This window comes from Trachurus trachurus, assembly GCF_905171665.1.
Source record: "Trachurus trachurus genome assembly, chromosome: 8".
NCBI lineage: Eukaryota > Metazoa > Chordata > Actinopteri > Carangiformes > Carangidae > Trachurus > Trachurus trachurus.
Genome location: NC_139905.1, coordinates 8,264,243 through 8,287,047, shown reverse-complemented (window position 1 = coordinate 8,287,047; position 22,805 = coordinate 8,264,243). Strand labels below are relative to the sequence as shown.

At 41.4% G+C, this 22,805-nt stretch overlaps 1 protein-coding gene across 3 annotated transcripts; it reads left to right on the top strand.

Annotated features, from left to right (window-relative positions):
- The first annotated feature begins 389 nt into the window (after window positions 1–389).
- Window positions 390–22,654, top strand: LOC310990421 (protein kinase C and casein kinase substrate in neurons protein 1). Of its 3 annotated transcripts, XM_083977769.1 has the most exons (11): window positions 436–458; window positions 800–933; window positions 5,273–5,340; window positions 13,580–13,736; window positions 15,322–15,557; window positions 17,013–17,168; window positions 18,433–18,608; window positions 19,972–20,092; window positions 20,189–20,259; window positions 20,362–20,441; window positions 21,292–22,654. In XM_083977769.1, exons 3-11 carry the CDS (start codon window positions 5,281–5,283, stop codon window positions 21,399–21,401), a joined length of 1,167 nt encoding a protein of 388 aa, XP_083833895.1. In that variant the 5' UTR covers window positions 436–458; window positions 800–933; window positions 5,273–5,280; the 3' UTR covers window positions 21,402–22,654. The 3 variants fall into 3 exon arrangements, with proteins under 3 accessions (XP_083833894.1, XP_083833895.1, XP_083833896.1); XM_083977768.1 differs by lacking the exon at window positions 800–933 and having other exon boundaries at window positions 390–458; XM_083977770.1 differs by lacking the exons at window positions 436–458; window positions 800–933 and adding an exon at window positions 2,379–2,639.
- Window positions 22,655–22,805: the final 151 nt, after the last annotated feature.

Sequence of the window (22,805 nt, the reverse complement as noted above, 5' to 3'; positions counted from 1 at the left end):
CTTTACTAACGCCGCAGTCGCCGCCGCTCTGAGGGAGGTGAATGGAAGAGAGGACGAGTGGTGAAGCACAAAGAACAAGAGAGTAAATTTCCTGCAGCTGTTTCAGAGAGAGAGAGAGAGAGAGAGTAGGAGAGTAGGAGAGAGAGAGAGAGGGAGGGAGAGAGAGAGAGAGGGAGGGAAAAAAGAAGCCAACTCATCTGACACAAACAGTGGGCCAAAGAAAGGGGGAAGAGCAGCAGCGGCAGCAGCAGCAGCAGCAGTGTTGTCCTGAACGAGTGGAAAAACCTAAAGTCGAAGAGGGCGAGGAAGACAAGTGAGGAAGGAGGGGAGTGTGAGAGACGGGAGAGGAGAGAGAGAGAGAGAGAGAGAGAGAGGTCGAACCGGAGAAACAAAGGAGGGAAACCAAAAAGGAGAAAGAGAGAGAGGGAAAGAGGGAGAGGGCCCCAACACTCAGAGAGGTAAGAGACTTGTTGCTCGTCCACAGATCTGATGGAGCGATCGAGCTCCTATTTCTGCTCCGTGTTCATTTGTTGCTATATTTTTCTTCTATGCAATGCAATGCATGTGTGTGTGTGTGTGTGTGTGTGTGTGTTGAGTTATGTGTGACAGATGAAACGGGGGCAGGGGGGAGGAGGAGGAGGAGTGAGAGAGTTGTGCCAGAGTGCGTGCAGGATCCTGGGGTGAAGGAGTTTGGTTGGAAGCTTTTATTAAAAAACCCAAAGCAGCTTCATCAGGTCGATCTGGTTTTTGTTAACTTTAACTTTTTCTTTTTTTTTTAAATAAAGTTTTTTTGGTTTAGAAAGTGGAAACTGTGAAGTGATGCAGTTAGTGGGTCACTAGGAGACACATTTCCTGTCTGACGTTGTAGCAGCAGAAACAGATTAGAAAAAGTGTGGAGGACCCATGCTGGGATCAGATCTGAGCCTGAAGGTGGTGAGTTTCAGTCGACTCTGACTCTTATATATAAAAATATATATTATATAAATATATAAACTGCAAATTTTACATCTTAACTTTCAACTTTTGCAGCTCAGTTAAAGTAATTGAGCACGATAAGAATCCGTCTGCACGTTTTCATCTTTATTTCTAAGGCCTCGGCTCGTTCTCAGGGTTTTGGCTCCTCGTTTCAATAAGTAAGAAAAAAAAAAAAAGAAGTCGTGGTTTCATATTTAAAGGCCGACGAAGCGTCAAATTGATTCCTGTGGATGTGGAGCTGTGAACAAGACGCTCATATAACGAGGATGAAATCACATTTTTATTATTTCACAGCAGAGAGGCGTGTGTGAGTGGATCAGAGCTCAGGGTTATTCTTCATCTGTTCAGCATCAACATATGTTAAAAGAAGGCAGCGAGGGTCAGTCAGGAGCTCCCCAACCCCCTCAACCCCCCCACAGAGCAGAGAGGAAGAGCTGCTCAGCTGGGAGACGGGGCAGGAAGTGGAGGCCAAAGGTCAAAAATGGAGGCGATTCATTATTTTTTGCGACCTACTGCACATCTTTGTGGTCGTTTGAACTTGGGAATGGGAATCCTCAGTAGCAGCAGCAGCAGCAGCAGCAGCAGCAGAGATCCCTCTTTCTGGCTTTAAAAAAAATCTCTCTCTGAACTATTAGTCACCAGTTGCACCTGTGACTCTTAGCTTTCAAATTGTGTTGCACTTTTAAGGTCTCTTTTATTGTATTAAAGCAGAAGTAAGCGGAATATTTGTGTTAATATAAGTCTTAAATAGTTATATCTTCCGACAGCAATCACTTATATAGAGTGTTTGGTCCGAACGAAACACGGGTCTCTCAGTCACTCTGCTCTGCTGTAAGCCGAGGAGAAAACTTTCCTTGTCTCCCACAACCTTTATCCAATGAGGAGAGAGAACGGCATAAAGGGGTGGTCCTCTCTGTGTGTGCAGCCAAGGGATGCGCGTGAATGTGGTGACGTAGGGACGAGGGCGGGGACTGCTAACTCCATCAGCTGACAGGAAGTTAGCCAAAACGACCGGATCGCTTACTGTACTTCTGCTTTAACTATCATTGTCTTTTTGCTACCTTGCTCTTGCTATGTATGTTCTCGCTTGTTTCGATTGATTGTTTTGTAATGCTGCTCTTACTGACCATGCAGGACATACTTGGAAAAGAGATTGTTGAATCTCAATGGATCCTTCCTGGATATATAAAGGTTAAATACAAATAATAATAATTAAAAAAAAGATGACAGGAAGGAGGAAGATCCAGCTATAGGCCTCTCTCTCTCTCTCTGTCTCTCTGTCTCTCTCTGTCTCTGTCTGTGGAGCATGTGACGCCCCGTGAGTGTGATGCGGAGGGAAACCGTTGAATCTAATTGTGAGTCAGTCGGCTGACGGAGCCGCTGCAGGGAGGAGGAGGAGGAGGAGGAGGACGAAGGGCTGGCTCCGTTTGGGCGGAGTTAGTTCAGGCTCGGGCAGAAAAACACCAGAGGGCAAAACAAACTGCTGCTGCTGCTGCTGCTGCTGCTGCTGAAAGATCCAACTGGAAAAGTTTCTTCCTTAGAAATGAAACCAAAAGAGCAGAAAGAAGAAGGATAAAGAAGAAGGATAAAGAATAAAAAAGAAGCTGTTAGATGAGTTCATGTGTCTCGGTGACGTCCCGACACGTGAGCTGAAGCCTCTGCAGGTGTTTCGTCGTCTTATAATAACAATAATTATGATATAAAAGCAGAGAGATGAGCTCTGGGAGGACAGTGGGAGTGGACGAGGGGACGAGCGTCGTCGACCTTTAGCCTCTGTTTATTTTAGGACGGCTCATGTTTCAGACGACACGGTCCTCCCCCTCCTCTTTCGCCGGTGTCGTCACGGCGACTTACTGTACAGTAGGTCTCCGGGTTCAGACAGTCTCACCTGTTTACAGAGAGAGGCTCAGTCAGACAGATGTTACAGCTGCTGCATCTGCACATCTGGACTGAACAGTGTCGTCTTAGAGCTATAGAGCCTCAGGTCAGGGAAAATATAGAAAAATAGGAAGAAGAAGAGGAAGATGATGATGGTGCAGACACTAAGAAAGGAGATAAAGAAGAAGTAGAAAAAGAATAAAACTCCCACGTTCCCACTTTGAATAAACAAAGTTTCCTCCGAGGAGCAGAGATGTGACGTCATCTGTTTATTAGGAGTTCATTAAGAGCAACAGGAAGTCGTTCCTGTCTGTGGCCATTAAACTGTATTAGACCGACTTTAAAGCTTTTATAGTATATAACCTCCATAACTTCTTTATTTATTCATTTATTATGGGTTTACAGACACTTTTTATTATATTTTATTAAATATTTATCTTGTTTATTTATATTAGTTTATCAGCGCTGCACAGTGCATTGATGGAAACAATTGTACGGACAGATACTGTGATTTCACTATAAAACTGATGATGGGATGTTTGTTGGTTTTGTACGAAACAACCATGTTTCCAGGGCGTCTCCGTAGCAACAAACACTTATGGTGCTGACGATGCACAATGACGTTGTGACACATTTAACCTTTATCAGAAGAAAAATTGCAGCTCCTGTGATTTAGATGTTGCACTTGGTCATATTTGTGATTTTGATCAGTTTATGATTAATTGTGCTGCAGCCCTGGATATTAGTTATCTGCATCTTTATCTTGAATCGTCTTGATATTCTCTCCGTTCTTGGAGCAGCTGTTACCTAATTTCACCCTGGGGATCGATCTGATTCTGATTAAGAGAGTATTTTTCTGTTTTATTTATTAATGTTGGACACTGTTTGTGGATTTTTCTTTATTTTTTGTTGTTTTTTTTCCTCCTTATAAAAATGAAGGCCGTGTTTTCTTGTCCTACATTGGGTACTTATATATTTTTATTCTTTATTCTTATTCTTTTTATTTTTATCTGTAAAACATATTTGACAATAAAAGAGAAAAGACTGTAGAGGATTTTTTATTAAAACAGACTCTAATGATTTGATGTAAAAAGCAGCTCTAAGTAAAAGTGTCTTGAGCAGAGTAAATGGAAGTAAAGGATAAAAAAAAAAGTCCACAGAGGTTTGATCCTAAACCAAATCGACCCAAACGTTCACTGTTCAGTCGTATTAAAAAAAGAAATACTCCACTTTTAAATCCACTGGCTCCATTAGTGAGTCGATGAGAGGTCACCGCAGGTCATGTGACGTCTGATGCCCTGTTAGAGGAGATGGACTCTTTAATGGACACGTGGGCCGAGTGGTGGATTTGATAATGACGTCAGAATAAAGGCTGTAATTTGACTGATTGATTGATTGATTGATTGATTGATTGATTGATTGATTGATTGATTGATTGATTGATTGATTGATTTGATGGCAGGTTTTAGTTGATTGATGCTGTTGTAACAGAGACATGTTGCTCACCCTGAGGTTTCTCCAATTCTTCCCTGTTAAAGATGTTCAGAAATGGCCGTTTCCACGAGTTGCCGCACGAGTTGACCTGAGTAAGGAAAACGAATTTGATTGGTCGTTATCAAGCATATTCAATGTTTGGGGCGGGACCAAGCTCGGTGTGTGTATGTGTGTGTGTTTAGCTAACGTAACTAACTGTTAGCTAGTAGGCTTGCTACGTTATAGCTTACGACAAATTACAAACATTTAAGGCACATTTGTGACATTGAACATGTTGAATCAGCTAGCAAGCCAATGAAAAGAAAAAGAAAAGAGAATAACAATGTGAGGCGGGTCTTATTCAAGAAGGGTAAATCAATCCAATAAAGAAAAGAGTCTCTGGGCATTTTTGTTTGTCATGTAGGCTAGTACAAGGATTTTTTTGTATATTTTGAGTTCATTCTTCCAACTGAGCTAGCGAGGCTAAGTGATGGACCGCAGGGATCTGAAGGAGGAGATTGGACTTTTAATTGACAGATGACGGATCTAATATCATTGGCTGATGAATCGTGAGCATAATTTGTGCGCCTGCATTATCCAATGCGAAAACAAACTACCCCACTTCCCCCAGATTTACTCGAAAATAAAATTTTGCGCAAAGTTTGGGCTCCATTGTCTGATAGAAGAGTGATTACACTAATTTTAGGACCCATAGTGGGCTCAAAATCAATGTTCTTTTCTGAACACCTTTAAAAGCGTTTTTCCAGGAGTTTTTCCTCAGTCGATGTGAGGGTCTAAGAGCAGAGGATGTTGTTAACTTGTTATGATGCCATGTAAAACCCTTTGAGACAAACTGTTTGTAAAAATGGGCTATACAAATAAAATTGCCTTGCCATAAAACCAGTGACACCAGTCTGAACTGATCTTCTTCTGTGTCTTGTCTCAGAGAACAGGATGTCGACGCTGCCGTCAGAAACCAGCCCTGAAGATGTCAACAACCGCAGCTTCTGGATGGTAAGAGTGTGTGTGTGTGTGTGTGTGTGTGTGTGTGTGTGTGTGTGCCTTTGATGCACAACAGCTTCTTAGAAACAAGACGTATTATTATATCAGTGTGAACGAGGCCAAGCTTTAATTTTTCTAAATGTGACGTCTTCGTTAGCGCCTCCGGCTCATTAGGTTTGGTTTTTTTCAATTTTTAGTGCAACATTAGTGTTTCGCTCTGGTTCGACTGTGGCTGGTTGTTTTATTAGCGGAGTCTCTGCTGGGAAACGGCCTTTGACTTTAACCTCTAACTCTGTTTTTATTACACAAAAATATTCTGGTGGGTGAATTTTAATCCTCTGTCTCTGATCTCTACACACACACACACAAAAAAAAAAAGTGTAAACAATGAAGTATCGTAGTTTTAGACGGAGGCTGTGTGGTGGACGACAGGAAGTTGAGGTCAAAGGTTAACTAAGGAGGCGATTCGTTATCTTAGAGTTGTGTAATCGTGGCAACAGACACACGACAGGAGTGGTCTGAGGATGGAAGACAGAGATGTGGTGTTGAGTTTGTTGAATTTCCACAGAAACCAAAGTACACAGTATAAATTGAAATGTCATAGTTTTAGAGGAAGGTCATGTGGTGGAGGACAAGACTCAAGTGTTATTTAAACAAACATTTCCCAGAATGCACCAGGCAGTCACACCTGCACAAGCAACCAAATAGACACATGATTTACAACCATTTCACATATTTATTGGAAATTATTCCAGTTATTTAAGGAAAAATCACCAGTGTGCTGTTTGTTATGTTCACTATTTGCATGACATTTTTACTGATGCAGCAGATGATCTGAAATTTAACTAAAGTCCAGCTGCAGAGAATTAATTTGGTATGTTATCATTATCAGCATCGCTTGATTCAGATATTATTGCACATCTCAGCTCGCCACAGCCTGGTCCGTCACTTTTTTGTTGTGTTTGGACTTTCTGTAGCTCATGTGTTGTCAAAAGAGAAGAAGTTATTTCCTGAATTTGTGGTGTGTTCATGGCTTTGCTTGTGTCAGTGTGTTGAGCCTTCAGGGCCACCGTAGTTTGAGTCCTAGAGGTGCTGTGACCTCCAGTGAGGCTAGCTGTTTCCCTCTGTTTCCAGTCTTTGTGCTAAGCTAAGCTAACTGGCTCCAACTTTTTTAAAGACCCCCTAAACCAAATATTGATTTTTTGAAATTATGAACATGTCAATGTAGTGTTTGGGTTCTGCTACAAGACATTTCAGCAGTTAAGTCGCTAATGCAGGCCATAACTGAGCATTTTAGATTTGAAAATACATTTTCAAAGCCGGAGTCTGAACAAGTTGGATTCAGTTTTTCAGCGCCCAGTCGGGATTAATACGTCAGAATCCCTCGCAAGCAATCCCGTTGATTTCTTTTGCATCTCATTTGTTGTTCACTGTGAGGGTGACACTTCACATCTATTCATACAGCTAGATGTATGAGTAGTTTACGTGGCCAAGAGGTATTATTGCTGCCTTAAGGGTTTGAATCTCAGTGTGCAAGTCATGATACATTTGCTTGCATACTCATGAATATTCATATAACTTGGATTTTTCAATGAGGGAGAAATAGTAGACGTGTTTTTAGCCTCTTTGAGAGTTTTTTTAAACAACTTTTTTGTGGGAAAGCAATTTTAATCAAAAAATAGTCATAGCTGAGCATTTTTACTAATTTTAAAATGCCTCTTTATGGGGACTTTAACTCAAATACACACATTTCCAAAAAAAATGTCCTCTGTCCCTTTAAGATAAAAGCTGGTGAATAAAAACACTTTCCATGAAACGCTCATGTTAGTGAACCAGGACCGGGCTCAGACCCCGAGTCCACTTCGCTTTTATATCGATGGCTCGTTCAAACCCAGACTGAATAACGACCTGAGGCTGAACTCAGTCACCGTTTTATTTTTTAGTTTAAATCTTCTTTTTATTTTAACTCTTGTCGACTCTTCCAGTTTTAAACAGATGGAAGAGCAGGAACACACACACACACACACACACACACTCCTCCTCCTCCTTCTTAATGGACTTTTCCACTGTGTGTGTGAACCACAGTGCGGACTCTGTTTACAAGACGCTGCTCTGTGTTTTAAACACTCAAAGTGCTTCACTATCTAATTTGTGTGTGCTACCACTTTAATATTGGCTTTGTGTCCCGTTGGCCTCAATGGGCTGCCCCACTTTCATCTCTCCACCCCCCCTCCACCCTCCCTTCCCCCCTCCTGTAATTTTGGCAGCCTCCTGTCGAGCTGGACCCGTTTCCTGGCCGCCGTCGAGCTCGCGGCGCTCTGTCGTTACACTGCTCAGCTCAGCTCAGCTCAGCTCCTCTGTTTAGCGTTTGTAAAGTCAGTCAGGAGGTTTGCAATTACGGCAGATTGTGCAGAGTAAACAAGGCGCCCATTCATTCATTCATATGGACAGATACATAACAGTCGAGGCCGCCGCTGTGACCTTTTGACCTGTGATCAGCGCTCTGCAGGCTCGGACCGCTGCCGCTCTCAAGTCTCGACTGTTTTCAAGTGTAAAAAAACAAAAACTTGACTTTGTTTTTAAACCTGCAACAGACGGATGAGTCTGTGCATCTTATGAAGACAAACATATCTGTCAGGATTTCTCTTCTTTTCTTGTTTAATGCTGCGCAGCGTCTCGTAAAGTGGACGTTCGTTAAAACAAGGAGATTAATGTGAATATTTGGCATTTAAAGTGTTTATTTCTGCTCCTTCTGTTAATACAACGGCTGCTGATTCAACTAGTTTCTTCTATTTCAAACTATCACAGTTTACATATTAGTACTACTGCTCCTACTACTACTACTATTACTAGGGGCGGGTGGAGCCATTGATACAAATATATCATAGTATTGCAATATTTTGTGCAGAAATATTCAAATTGCTAACACATACTGATGAGCACTTCTTATGACTGTGCTGTCTGCTTGATAATCCAGTTTAAAAAGAATAAAAATAATTGAATCTGTCAAATATTTTTATTTTTATCATTTTATATATATCTGAAATCAAATTTTCTTTGATGGTTCCTCAGTACACTGATTTTCCTTGACTTTTGGGTTTTTTTATTCAAGTCTATAGGATCTGTGGCCATTGCAGTGATGAGTCACACAACTGAAATGGTTTCAAAACAGTGACCCAACTAAATTTTGACTCAAAAACATGGTGCATTTTTTAATCGCCATAAAATCACTAAAGAGAGTGTAAAAGTGGACTGAACAGATGTAGAGTAGTTATTGGGTGATAATTTAATACTTCATGTTTTATCTTATTAGATAAAACAGATGTTGGCAGATTTTTCCTTTCAGGACATAATTTAATAGTGAAATGCACTTTATCGCAATATTTCATTTTCATACTCAGGTTATAGCAAAATGTTTAAAATTGCAATAATATCATATCCAGACTAAAGTATTGTGATGACATTGTATAGTTGTATATCACTCCAACTCTAACTACTACTTCTAATACTACTACTCTTAGTATTTCTCCTTCTACAGCTCCTTCACTATAACTTCTGCTGATACATTTTCATTGTTTCCTGAGGGAGAAAAAAGCTAAAACACTAAGCAAAAGACTCGAACTTGAAACATAAAACACAGAATAAGATGTGACGTGATAAATGTTAAAGTCCTCACACACGTCACCGAGCATCAAGAGTACGAGACAAAGTTTGTCGTACATCCAGCTGTCATCGTCCTGCCTGTGATTAAAATCAGCCCCCCGGCTTTTTATGTGGAAAACCGATCATCAGCTGACTCCTCCTGAGAATTTAACAGTTTCAGAGCACGAGAGATAAAATAAGGGAGAGATAAAAAAGGAGTGAGTCTCTCCTTCTGCTCTGACATACTTTACAATCTGGATATGATCAGTTATATTGGTGGAATTAGATTTTCCTCTCCACCAGCGGGGGGTGGAGGGGTGGTGGGGTGGGAGGGGGTAGGGTGGGTGGCTTATCGTGGCTCCTTCTCAATCTTCGATCTGATTCTTCAGCGGTGGATTTGCATCCGTCTCAGAGAGAGATGGTCGGTCCAGCTGAGCGTTGGCAGCGCTGCCTCTGGCCTCGAGCTGGATTCCTCAGCTGTTTCTGATTAATTCTCAGACGAGAGTTGAGGAGACCCAGAGCAAAACCACAACAGAGGAAGAGGAAAGAAAGAAAGAAAAGAAAAGAAAAGAAAGTAGGGGAAGGGGAGAGGGAGGGAGGAACAGGGCAGGAGGTGGGATGTGGGGGGGTTAGTAGCCGGGGGCGTTGATGAGAAGCTCCCACCTCCAGTTGATTCTGATTAAGTCAAAGGGAAACTGAAGTGTTTCATTAAAAGCTCGTCGACGGCTCTTTGAAGCCTGTCAGAGTGAATATAAATCTCTTTCACAGTCGGGCTGCACACTTTTTTTTTTTTCCTCGCTGCATTTTTAACCACTTTAACATACGTGAAGAAAAAAACACACAGGATCGTTATAGAAATACACATTTCGCACACTTTAAACACTTTAAGCATCAACTCTTTAGTCTCTCTGAGGTTAAACTCTGTCGAGGGCTCAAACAAAACAATATTTATAAATTATACTAGAAACAGAATCAAAGTACTTCATCAGTCCCCTGAAGGTGATTGTGATGTTACAGTGCTACAGTCCAAATATATGAATATAATGAAACAGTGTACAGTATAATACAGTACTATAACCTGATTATTGTGCAATATGTCCACTTTTGTAATCAGACTACTGAACAATATTTACAGCACTGTAATCAGATTACAGTATAATATGTACAGGTTATTGCAATGGGATTACTGCACACTATGCACAGTATTGTAATCAGATTACTGAACAATATGTACCATATTATAATGTGATTATTGTGCAATATGTCCAGTTTTGTAATCAGATTACAGCACAATATGTACAGTGTATTGCAATTGGATTACTGCACAATAGGTATAGTATTGTAATAAGATTACTGAACCTTATGCACAGTACTGTAATCAGATTACAACATAATGTACAGTATTATAATTGGATTACTGCACAATGTCCAGTTTTATAATGAGATTAATGCACGATAGATCCAGTGTTATAGTCATGCTATTGTGCAATATGTACAGTGTTATAATCAGATTACTGAACAATATGTGCAGTATTACAATATATACAGTATTATAATCCTATTATTGCACAATATGTCCATCATTATAATCAGATTACTGCATGATATTCTGTTGTAGACGTCCTGCATGTTGATTAACGAGTAGAAAACCTACTTGATATTTGTGTTGTATTGTGTCTCCTCTCAGCACCAACCTGTTTTAACATGTAAGGACTGAACCGACCTTTTTCCACTGCGCTCTGCGTTTAATCACCCGCTCATTAAGAGTCCCATCAGGATCACAGAGCTCCTCAATCAGCGGTAAAAACCCAGAGATTCAGGTCTGATGCACAAACACGGAGCGAGTGTGGGAAGCAGAGCTGTGTGCTGCGTTGTGTGTAATGTGTTTAGTGTGTATGAACGGCAGGCATGCAGACATCAGATACACATGTGCATAAGGCCGACATTCAATCTGCTGATGCAGGTGTAACCGATCACATTATTGATGGCGTGAGGCTTTGACATGCGAGTGGAGACTGGAGCTGCTGTTGTTTGACAAGCACACGTCAACCATGAGACCTGGAGTTTCTGCTCCAGTCCGGTAATTTTACGGCGTTTACAGTAGAGTACAGTTAAGTGCATTACCTCAGATGACTGAACGCACAACACGACAACATACATCATGTCACAGGCTCTAAAGCAGCTGTCTGAGCGTGTCACCGAGCAGCAGATAGACTCTGACAGAGGGAGGAGTGGGGAGTGAGCGCTGAGCAGCAGCTGATGGCGGCTGCCAGGAAAATTGCAGAGAGATTTCCAGATTCCACATCCACAAACAACACACTTGCCTCAGATATGTTATTACACTCAGAGCTTTTTTGCCTCTGCTGCTGCTTCTTCTCCTTCTCCTTCTCTGTCTGTCTTTTTACGGCCTAGTCCTTGTCGTCGTCCTCCTCCCGTCGGCCACCAACCACACCCCGAGCTGCCGCCGGCGGTACAGTTTACCACAGGAAACATAACGCCAGTAAAAGTGGCACTTGTGGCACGTGGGGGTTTGACCTGAGACGGCTGCAGCGGCAGCAGCAGAGAAAGAGGAGGAGATGAAGCTGCAGGTTGTGACTAACTCTCCAAAGAATGCAGAAAGCAGAGCAGACGGCTGTTTAATGTCGAGGAGGCCGCTGAACAACGAATGGGCGACATTTTGACCTGTGTAACGCAGGTGTAGCTCCACACATTAATAATGGCTGTGACTCATTTAGCTGCTCCTGCTCCACTTCACTTCACCGGGCGGTGCAACTCTGGATAACGAACTGGCACAAACTTACTGGGACACTGTAGAAATGGAGCAGGGCAGTGGTTAAAGGGACAGGTCAACATTTTTTAGGGGGGTGGGGAGTGCACTAATGGTGAATGTGCAGCTGGAGCCAGGAGGCCGTTAGCTTAGCTTAGCAGTAAGATTTACAGGTGCTGTAAAGCAGGTTTTTATTACCTTTGGACAGAGAGCGCTAAGTGTTTCCTTCTGTCCCCAGACTCAGCTAAACTAAGCTAAGCTAACCAGCTGCTGACTGCGGATAGACGATGTTGTGCGTGGTCTAAACAATGAATTACAATTGTGCACAGAAGGTGTATTTTAGATTGATGAACGACACTCTTCCATATAAATGTAAAAAAGAGTCCATATCTAAACTAATAAGGTTCACAAATGTATTTCTGGTGCTCACACATAGTATATTGTTTAGATTCATGTCATGGAAATCCAGAATTTGCATGAATGTAAGTATTTTTTGGGGCTTTTTGCCTTTAATTGATAAGACAGTTGATAGAGACAGGAAATGGGGAGGCAAAGAGAGGGCCGGCAATGCCATGCAGCAAAGGGCCAACAGGGGAATCGAACCAGGGATGGCTGCAGCGAGGGCTGTGGAGAGGTAGTTATATGGTAACACTTTATAATAATAAGTACACACTGTTAAGCATTAGTTAAGCATGACTAAACACTGAATTCTTCATTTATAAGGCATGAATACTCATTAGTATGTAGGATATAAACACAGTTAGTGCTTATCAGTGATGAGTAAAACATTTTAACTGTGTTTAAGTACATTAATGAGTGTTCATGTGTTATGAATTAAGTATTTAATGCTTAACTAATGCTTAACAGTGTGTACTTATTATATTATAAAGTGTTACCGTTGTATATAAATCCTAAAATACTTCTGTGAATGATCTGGTCCGACGCCACACGTTGTGCACAGACGACGTGAGAGTCAGTTTCTGTCTTCAGACCTCATCTTCAAACTATTTGTTTAATCTCATCAATCCCACTGATTCCTCTGCTTTTAGCTGTGGCACAGACCACAGAGGAGGAAATGGGCTGTGAAGACGTCACAGTACTTATAGTAGCAGTAGTACTAGTACTGCAGTAGTATTTCAACGAGGAGAAAGTAGAAACTAAAAGGTGATCCTGCTTGTGCAAAGTGAATAATCAAAATTACAGACAAATTAATGAGTAAAATTGAAGAGAAACATCTTTAAAATTATTTGTTATCATATAATACTTTCTGTTTTGTTTTGAAAAGCAGGACATAAAGTGAGCTGCACCGGTATTAGTAGAGGTTGTATACTGTCTTTAAATACATCCACAGAGGTGCTATTCACAGTAGCAGTAGTGAAATGACTCATGCTATAGGTATAGTAGTAATAGTAGAAGTACATGTCATGCTGACTCGAACTATTTTAATGTTCAGCTTTAGTTTCCAGATTAGTTCTGTCTCATTCAGTTTGTGGTCCAACCGGCTCGTTCCAGGAATAAACTGTGAGCAGATGTTTCTTCTTCTCCTTCTTCGTCTTCTTCATCTTCTTCTTTTTCTTCTGCCACTGAAATGTTGACACTGGGCAGAGAAGGAGCGAGAAGCTTGTGTGTTGAACACTGGAAAATTTGTAGGTCACTGTGAGTGAAAGCATCTGCTAAAACGAATAAAGCTAAATGTAATTTATCCACTTTTCTGCTCTTACACTTCTACAAATCAAAGATGTTTATTATCGCCTGGTGCTCTGAGCGCCTTTATCTGCTGTCACCGACGTGTGACCGTGTCCTCTTGTCTCCTCTTTTCTCCTCTTTGCGGCGTCGCTGCAGCCGGGGAACTACCAGCGCACGGTGAAGCGGACGGAAGACTCTTTCCAGGCCTGCAACGACATCGTGGCGTGTTTCCAGGAGAGGGCTCGGGTGGAGCGGCAGTACGCCCAGCAGCTCAGCGAGTGGAGCAACAAGTGGAAACCGGTGGTGGACTCCAGTGAGTACAGTCAGTGGTGGTGAACAGTAACGGAGTAGAGTAAATTTACTTGACTAATGTACTTAAAGGGATAGTTCACCCAAAATTGAAATTTCACTCATTATCTACTCACCCTCATGTCGACTAAGGGCTGGGAGAAGTTTCAGAGTCCTCCGTGGCTTCTCTGAGTTACAGGGGGTCTCGGCGTAGCAGTGCATGTCCATATAACGGTTGCAAATGGATACCAACTGTCTTCGTAACAAAAAGACACACCATAAAACATCCAAATACCTCCATGCTGCACGTATGTAATGTCCGTCTGGTATTGAAGCCCCGAAATGCGAAATTGTCGCCGAGACCCCCTGTAACTCAGAGAAGCCACGGAGGACTCTGAAACTTCTCCCAGCCCTTAATCGACATGAGGGTGAGTAGATAATGAGTGCAATTTCAATTTTGGGTGAACTATCCCTTTAATTTCTAGGAAGGCTGAAAGTACTCGTTACTTTCAGGTCTGCACTTTTTTTTTTTTCTAAAATACTATTGGACACAAACTGTGTTTGTCAAAGAAGGAAACCTATCACAGTGCAGCTCTCCACTGGGATCTACGTAAAAGCAGAAATACGTCATCCCTCCCCATAAGGATACCACCAAAGTAGCCACTCCCTCGACTGCGTTTGTCAACTCAAAACTATACCGCGACAATGGCTGCATCAGGAGAAGAAAGAAAAGAATCCGCTGATGAATCTGATAATGATCCGGAGGAACTTTCAGAAAATCTTTGGCCTTATCTGAGTTAATTCTCAGAAACAAGAGTTAAAAGGTCCTTAAAGTAATTATAGTAAGTAGTAAATTTTGACCAGTAGTATTTGTACTCTTACTCAAGTACTGGGGTCGAGTACTCTGAGTACAGTCACTGACCCCCCCCCCCCCCCCTCCCCCCCCCAACACTCCCCTGAGCTGATTCTGTCTTGTACTTTGATTTACTGCTTCATCGAAATGGAGGCTGCTCCTGTTTCTAAGATATGAAATATAACTCCACTCCTCCTCTTCCTCCCTCCTCCTCCTCCTCCTCCTCCTCCTCCTCCTCTTTCTCCTCCTCCCTCTTCCTCCCTCCTCCTCTTCCTCCTCCCTCTTCCTCATCTCTCCTCCTCCTCTCTCCTCTTCTTCCTCCTCCTCCTCATTCCCTCCCTCTTCCTCCTCCTCATCCTCCCTCTTCCTCCTCTTCTTCCTCCTCCTCCTCCTCCTCCTCTTCTTCCTCCTCCTCTTCCTCTTCCTCCTCCTCCCTCTTCCTCCTCTCTCCTCCTCTTCTTCCTCTCTCCTCTTCCTCCTCTCTCCTCCTCTTCCCCTTCCTCCCTCTTCCTCCTCCTCTTCTTCCTCCTCCTCCTCTCTCCTCTTCTCCCTCCTCCTCCTCCTCCCTCTTTCTCCTCATCCTCCTCCTCCCTCTTCCTCTTCTTCCTCCTCCTCCTCTCCTCCCTCTCTTCCCTCCTCCTCCTCCTCCTCCTCCTCCTCCTCCTCCTCCTCCTCCTCCTCCTCCTCCTCCTCCTCCTCCTCCCTATTCTTCCTCTTCCTCCTCTCTCCTCTTCCTCCTCCTCCTCCTCCTCCTCAGGTCCTCTGTATGGATCTCTGATGAAGGCCTGGCAGTGTTTCCTCTCCTCCGCCGACCGCCTCGCCTCCTTGCACGCCTCCATCTGTCGCTCCCTGGTGTCGGAAGACGGAGACAAGGTCAGGACCTGGCAGAAGGACTCGTTCCACAAGAAGCTGTTCGGAGGCTTCAAGGAGGCGCAGGACATCGATACGGGATTCGCACGCGCTCAGAAGCCGTGGGCCAAACGACTCAAAAAGGTCAGTTTCTTTTTTTTTATTCCTATTTCTTTTTTTGTGTATTTATTTTTATAGCTTTTTTAACAGAAAAAATAGATACATATTAACAAGAGGTGGTGGTGCTAAACAGAACAGTACAGGGTTTTTTGACAGAGTTTCTTCTGACATGAGACAAACAGGATATATAGTAGGCTATGTATAAAATAAATGGCACAACAGCAGAATAGCACTAATTCAGTTTTTAGACATTAAATCGAAAAAAGGTTGCCAGACTTTAAAAAATATTTCCTCTTTGGCAGATATAATATACCTGATTTTCTCCAAGTTCCCAGTTCTCTCAACCACATTTCAAATGTAGGAGCACTTTCAGATTTCCAAGACTGTAAAATTAGCTTTCTGGCTAACAATGTTGAAAGGGAAATAGCCTTAGCTTCATGACTACTTTTCACATTATCTGGATTTATTCCTATTTCTACACTCTTTTCTTAGTATATCTTTATTTATTCTTGCTTGTTTTCCATTAACCTTTCAGGAATTGCTCTCCCAGTTGAGGCATAACATTTATTAATTTGTTGATTTAAGTTTTCAACAACCTATTATATATTTTTTTTAATCATTTCATGGTTACAGATTTGAGTTATTTGGTGTCATCTGAGAGTTTTCTCTTTGGATGACACAATCAAAACATAAGAAGTGGTTGAAGTGATACGATCACAAAGGCTCAGGGAGACAAGGACGTTATTGTTTCTCTCAATTATTTCTCTTATTTTGTTGTTTTATTTATGAATTCCTGTTTAAAGAGAAGTAATTGCGATTGTTGGATCTTTCAATTGCATCGTTGTAGATTCGTGTTCTGACCTAAATATTGTTCTGTTGCTGTTTAAAGAAGGTTTTTTAAAAGTAAAACTAAACATCATGTTCTTTCCCACAACTCCCCGAACACCCAGTCCTCTGCTGCTGCTGCTGCTGCAGTCGTGGCATTTTGTTGTTTGTTTTCTCAGAGCTCTTCTCTGTCACGTCCACAACTCACATTTCCCCCCCCACCCCAAGAGGCCCAGAAACTTCAGTGACCTGAACAGAGTAGAGGCCTTAACGCCAGAAACCCACTTCCACAACAGTTTGAGAAGCGGCAGCGAGACTCTTGAATCTTTGCCGAAACTTTTTAGAGAAGCTCCACCGAGGACAAGAGGACGTATAGAGTTAAACACATCTGAGCATCTCAGGGAATCAATACTTGATGCAAACAAACAGTGACTGCAACATCTCATTAAGTAAATGGCCTCCAATTCAAGATCCATATACAGTATTCATACCACAGGGATCTAATGCATTGCTATTAAGAAATTAGTTTATTCTGGGCATCGCTCAGGTGCATGTCAATTTTCAAAATGAGCTCCAGGCTGAAGTGCTTCTGAGCGGACGGTACAAACCTCTGTTGGTACCGACAGTAAAAGGTGTGTCGTGGCTCGTCCACAGCTGGATAAAGCCAGGAGTGCGTACCACAAGGTGAGCCGTAAGGAGCAGCTGGCCAGGGAGCGGGAGGCCCACGCTCAGGGAAACCCGGACGTCGCCATCGAAAAACAAAAGAAGATCCAGGAGGAGAGGGAGCTGGCGCAGCAGGAGGCCGAGAAGGTACGAAAACACTCTCTCTTCTTTCTTTGATTTGTTTTTTTTTGTTAGTGGAGCTGTGAGTGAGTTTTCCATCTGTTTCACCAGCTTTAACTTCCGAATGAATTTCACCAGTGATTAAAGGCGTCCCGTGGAGTCTCTAATGACGAGTAGCTCCTCCACAGATCGTCGTTTGGTGGCAACAAAGACAGGGAGGGACAGGACCGCTGACTACATCACATAGACGTGAACCGTGAAGGCCTCCAAATCCTCTGGAAATTGGTTTTTGAAATGTTTTTATGAGGGAAAAAAAGCCCACTGAAGTGACAGAGTCAGTGTAGTGGAAGGAGATGGCTGTTTGTGCGGAAGATTTAATTCATGTGTGAAGTAAGAAATGACAACTTCACTGGGCGAGGTTGAGGCTCTTTTAATTGTGTGTATTTCTAAGACTAAAACCCACATTTTCATTGGCTTTTGAATGTCTCTACAGTTTTCACACTTCGCTTTTATCTCTTTATCCCTTGTGCTGCTCCACGTCTGTCTCAGGTCATTAGATAATTAGTGCTTCATACGAACAGCATTTTAACTCGGTGTTGTATTGCAGCGTTTCTCAAACTTTTTTACATCAAGGACCCCTAAATTGACACAAATTAGACCCCCACTGGACAAAAATTTGAAGCAAACACCAGACATATACAAATATTTCTTTTTTAGTCAATGTACATTCATATTAGGGCCAATGGCATGAATTTTTGGAAATATTGTAGAGAAATTTATGGGAAAACGACGTGATACAATTTCTCCATAAACGTTTAAACATTTCTAGAAAAAAAGTGGGAAAAATTCTAGAAAATGGGGTAACATTAAAAAAAAAAAAAAAAAAAAATCTAGAAAAAAGGTGGTAAAATTTCTCAAAAAAATGTTTTTAAAAATTCTAGAAAAAGTGGTAAAATTCTCAAAAGAAAATCTAGAAAAAAGTTGTAAAATTTCTTTAAAAAATAAAAATAAAAATCTCAAAAAAATAAAGAAAATAAAAAAGTGGTAAAATGTCATGAAAAATTTGGGGACCCCCTTGAACCCTCTCAAGGACCCCTGGGGGTCCCCGGACCCCACTTTGAGAACCATTGTTGTATTGTACTGGATAAACTGGGCTGATGTACTTAATAAAATGACTATTAGATTTTTTGAAGAACATTTTTGAAACAGTCGTTTTAGTTTTAGGCTTTTCACTACAGTAACCTTTAATATTTCTTATATATATTATAATATTTCATGTTGACGTTTGCAGGTTCGTTCCCGCTATGAGAAGGTCCTGGAGGAGGTGAACCGCTACGCTCCTCGCTACATGGAGGAGATGGAGTCCATCTTTGACCAGTCGCAGGACGAGGAGAAGAAGAGGATCGTCTTCCTCAAACAGGCCTTCCTCTCCATCCACAAACACCTGGACATCACCAACAACGAGAGGTGAAGGCAAATGTGACTGAGCGATTTAGTTACACCATTGGTTGGCAGGTCGAGTGTTGGAGTTTCTCCTTTAATTATCGCATTTTTAAAACATGAACATGACTTTTCAGCCGTTTTTTCTCCCAAAAAGCACCTACAGTAGCAACAAATCAGTGGCGTGAAAGGGGATTTCGTCTGACATTGATTCAGTTACATAAATCTGCTGGTTCCTAACAAGCTCTTTTTCATTCACTATGTTATACTTGTTCTGTCGTCTGAAACGGAAATTAGACTGAATGAGAGCAGCTTCATTGTGAATTCAGCTGTATTGACCTAATGCCAAATGAGACGTTGCAGCATTAAAAAAAAAAGCCATGTTGAGCATTACTGCTGCTTACAATGTCAGACAAAAGGGCTGACTTTACATTTTATGTCACTTTTTGTTTAATTTGGACACTGACAGACGACATATTTACACATTTTGTGTGTTTTTATGTCCAATATATTGATACAGCAGGTCAAAATAATAAAAAATTCAGCCACCGAGGTGCTGATTTACTAAAAAACCACACCAAACATCGGCATAGTGAATATTTTATAATGTGGTATCCGACCTGAATGATAATAAGATCTGGTTCAGTCGTGTTTCTGGGGTTCTTGACCTTGATTTGTTTAATTTGCTGGTTCCCCTGCTTGTGTGTGTGTGTGCATGTGTTAAGAGCCAAGTGTGTTAAAAATCAATAATTTGACTTAATTTCGCCCTAATTAAGAGCCCCCTCCCCCGCCACATATCAACACATGAGCATTTCTCAGCGGCACACTTCAGCTCTAATAATGAAAATAACAGCAGAGACAACGACTCAATTACTTCAGTGGATTCTGCAGGAACCACAAGGGGATATTGGGTAGATGAGAGAAATTATATACTCTATTAATCTACTTAATTTTAAGGTAATATTTAAAAGGCTGTGGATGGCACTGCAGGCAGATTGTGTGCCAATTAGATGTTTAAATAAGCTTTTATTGCAGAGTAATCGTGAAAGAAACGACGACCACTCCATTAACCATCCAGATGGTACATTAAACATATATTCCTGCTCTTTGTGTTTTTATATTACACCGATGATGACGCACTATAAAGTCAGACGAGCTCCACTTCAGTGAAAACAGAAACATTTTTCTGTCTTATTGTCTGATTGTTGAGATGTTTTACAACCACAAAAGAAACTATAACACTGTGTTTGAAATGTGAAGCATGTGTTAAGGTATAAAAGGATCCACCTGTGTTTGACGAGTCGGAGCATTTATTTACCACTCCAGGGAGTATTTCGGAAAGAGTGACAGCTGATGGATTAAAATCTAACTTTGATTTCTTGTGGTTCAGTGTGAGGGCCGTTTACAACGAGCTCCACAACACGCTGATGGGCATCGACGAGCAGGAAGACCTTCGCTGGTGGAAAAACACCCACGGGCCTGGCATGCCCACCGACTGGCCTCATTTTCAGGTAAATAATACATTTATTTGTTCATTTATTTTTAAAAATCATGTTTTTTTAAAATCCACTAAAGGTAATTGTTTTAATTATCTGTTTGGTTCTCAGGAATGGAAACCGGAAAAGAAAAACAAAAAAGGGAAGAAGGACGTGGAAAAGAAAGGAACAATAGAGAGGAGGTGAGATGAGATCGGTGGTGAATGATGATGATGAGTTCTGTAAATGTCGATTTATCTCAGAGGACGTCGGTGTTTTTACTCTGATGTGATGATTTTGTCTAGTGCGATGATCGGAGGAGTGAAAGTCAGAGCTCTGTACGATTACGTCGGCCAGGAGACGGACGAGCTGTCGTTTAAAGCAGGTAAACACACACACACACACACACACACAACAACCCACTGAGCTGCACTGATGCGTGTTAAACAGAAACAGTTTGTAGCCGAGTTACTGTGTGAAATCTGTTTATATACATCTAAATTGCTCTGTTTTCCGAGCTGAATTTGTTAATCTGCTGCTACTACTGTTCAGCAATCGATCAGTGATTAAAGGGCTTTCAAATTCTCAAAAGTGGGAAAGAAATGTGAATATATGAGTGACATCTTGCCAAATGGATATTTTTCTAACATTTTATAGACGAATAAAGTGATAAATTATCACAATCAAAAAAATAATTTGCTGTGTAGTAGACGCACACATGGGACGACACCATTCAAATGCTTGGGGCTCCAAGTATTGATCTATTTACTGGTGTTAGAATATACTGTAGTAAATAATTATATACGTTTTATATATTGCACCTTTCATAACATTAAATGCAGCTTTTACACAGCTTTACATGAGGAGAAAATACAAAATAAAACAACAATAAAAAACAGAAACTACACATTAAAAGCTGTGTCAGAAGTCCAAAAACTGAAAAAAAGGAATATGGGGTAAAAAATAAAGTACAATATAAGGATATAAAACCATAAGGGCAACATAAAATAAATATTAATCTAAGTTTGGATTAATTAACAGCAAGCATAAATAGGTTTCAAGCTGCTTTTTAAAATTATCAACAGATGTTTTCCCGTCTAATCTGTCTAATCTATTAAATGGACGGTTAACTACAAAAACAATCTTTTAAAAACAAGTCATTTTAAAATAGAGAGCAGGGAGCATAATGTTTAAAATAAATATGTTTTGACTAACCTGTGTGTTTCTTGCTGCAGGCGAGGAGTTTCTGAAGGTCGAGGATGAGGACGATCAGGGCTGGTGTCGGGGGATGAAGGACGGCGAGTGGGAGGGGCTTTACCCCGCCAACTACGTGGAGGTGGTGTAGTCGCTGCGTTGTCGCTGTCGTCACACATCCGACCGAGAGCGGTGAATGAAAAAGATCCTGTTAACGCGACATCGCTTCATTTCACTGTGGAGGTCGCAACACACACACACACTCCCCCCGGGTTGCGTAACCTCTCGAAGGATTTTGACAAAATGTTTTAATATATACATTATGCATAGACCACTTGTACTGAAGCCATATGATAAGCAATGCTTTAATATGTAAAGAGAAAAAAAACAAAAAACAAAACAAATATGCTGGACTCTAAAGGTACATTATATATATATAACGAGACATTTGGTGCTGAGATTGCATTACAGGACTGCTGCGTTATTTTTGAGCTACTTTATTGTGTTTGCACCTCGACACGTTGCTATAGAAACGCTCACAAAGCCTCACGACGTATGAAGAAAGTGACGCTGAAACTGTGATTACCATTAACCTGAAGCAGGTGGAGTCAGCTCGGTGGACGACGTAGTTTCGCTTTATGACCTGTGTTTCTTTTTCTTTTCTTTGTTTTTTTTGTGTGTGTGTGTCTGTGGTTTTAAAGGAACAGGCTGAAACTTTAAAGGAATGTGGTTGTTTTGGTTTCAAACCTCAGTTAGATAAAAAGAAAAAAAAAAAGAAGAAGGAGAAGAAGATGGAGAGGATGGATATCAGTTTTTATCTCTGTGTGTCAAGTACGGGGGGAAACCAGCTGGGTAACATCATCAACACATTCCAGGAACTCCAGCGTGTTGTTTTGTCTACTTAAAGTGGCTTTAATCAATATTTTATATATTATTACAACAACATCTGGCAACATGTGGATGGAGAGGGTGAAGGGGTTCAATGGTAAAAACCCAGACAGACTCACCCCAGCTCTCTCTGTGAGGCCTTATCGGACACACGTGCCAGCTCGTTGTTTAGGTTTCCTCTTGTTTTGGTTCTCGCCGCTCGCCGTAGCCTCGATTCAGGCAGCTGTTTCCATCAGAAACGACAGAAAACCATCCACAGTACGTTACCAGCCCAGCGCCAAACTACAGCAGAGAGGAAAACAGCCAAAAACCAAAGAAAACATTGGACTTACATTTATCAGGTAGCCAGAGACAGAGACGTTTGTTGGATGTGTAGCTATAGTATAATGTATGGTGGCCTCTAATGGACAAAACACATACAGAAACAAAAGCACAGTATTAAAGAAACAGACTCCAAATCCAAAAAATGTGCTTATGTGAAAAGAAAAACATACAAGCAGACATAAAAAAACTAAACTGAGTATGTTTTCTCTTTATGTGTCTTTTCCTTTGTGTTTCTGTTTCTTATCTTCGTGCATATTCCCCAGTTGTGTGTTTTTTTAATAAGCTTTATGATTGTACATTTGTTTGTAAGATGTGTTTTGTCCTCCGGGGGCCACCGTAGTTA

What these genes read in the sequence shown, in the direction of transcription:
- LOC310990421 (XM_083977768.1), top strand. Translation starts at nt 5,281, where the DNA reads ATGTCGACGCTGCCGTCAGAAACCAGCCCTGAAGATGTCAACAACCGC. An exon ending in ACAACCGCAGCTTCTGGATG is followed by an intron (nt 5,341 to 13,579) that starts GTAAGAGTGTGT and finishes GCGTCGCTGCAG; the next exon opens with CCGGGGAACTACCAGCGCAC. An exon ending in CGAGCTGTCGTTTAAAGCAG is followed by an intron (nt 20,442 to 21,291) that starts GTAAACACACAC and finishes TTCTTGCTGCAG; the next exon opens with GCGAGGAGTTTCTGAAGGTC.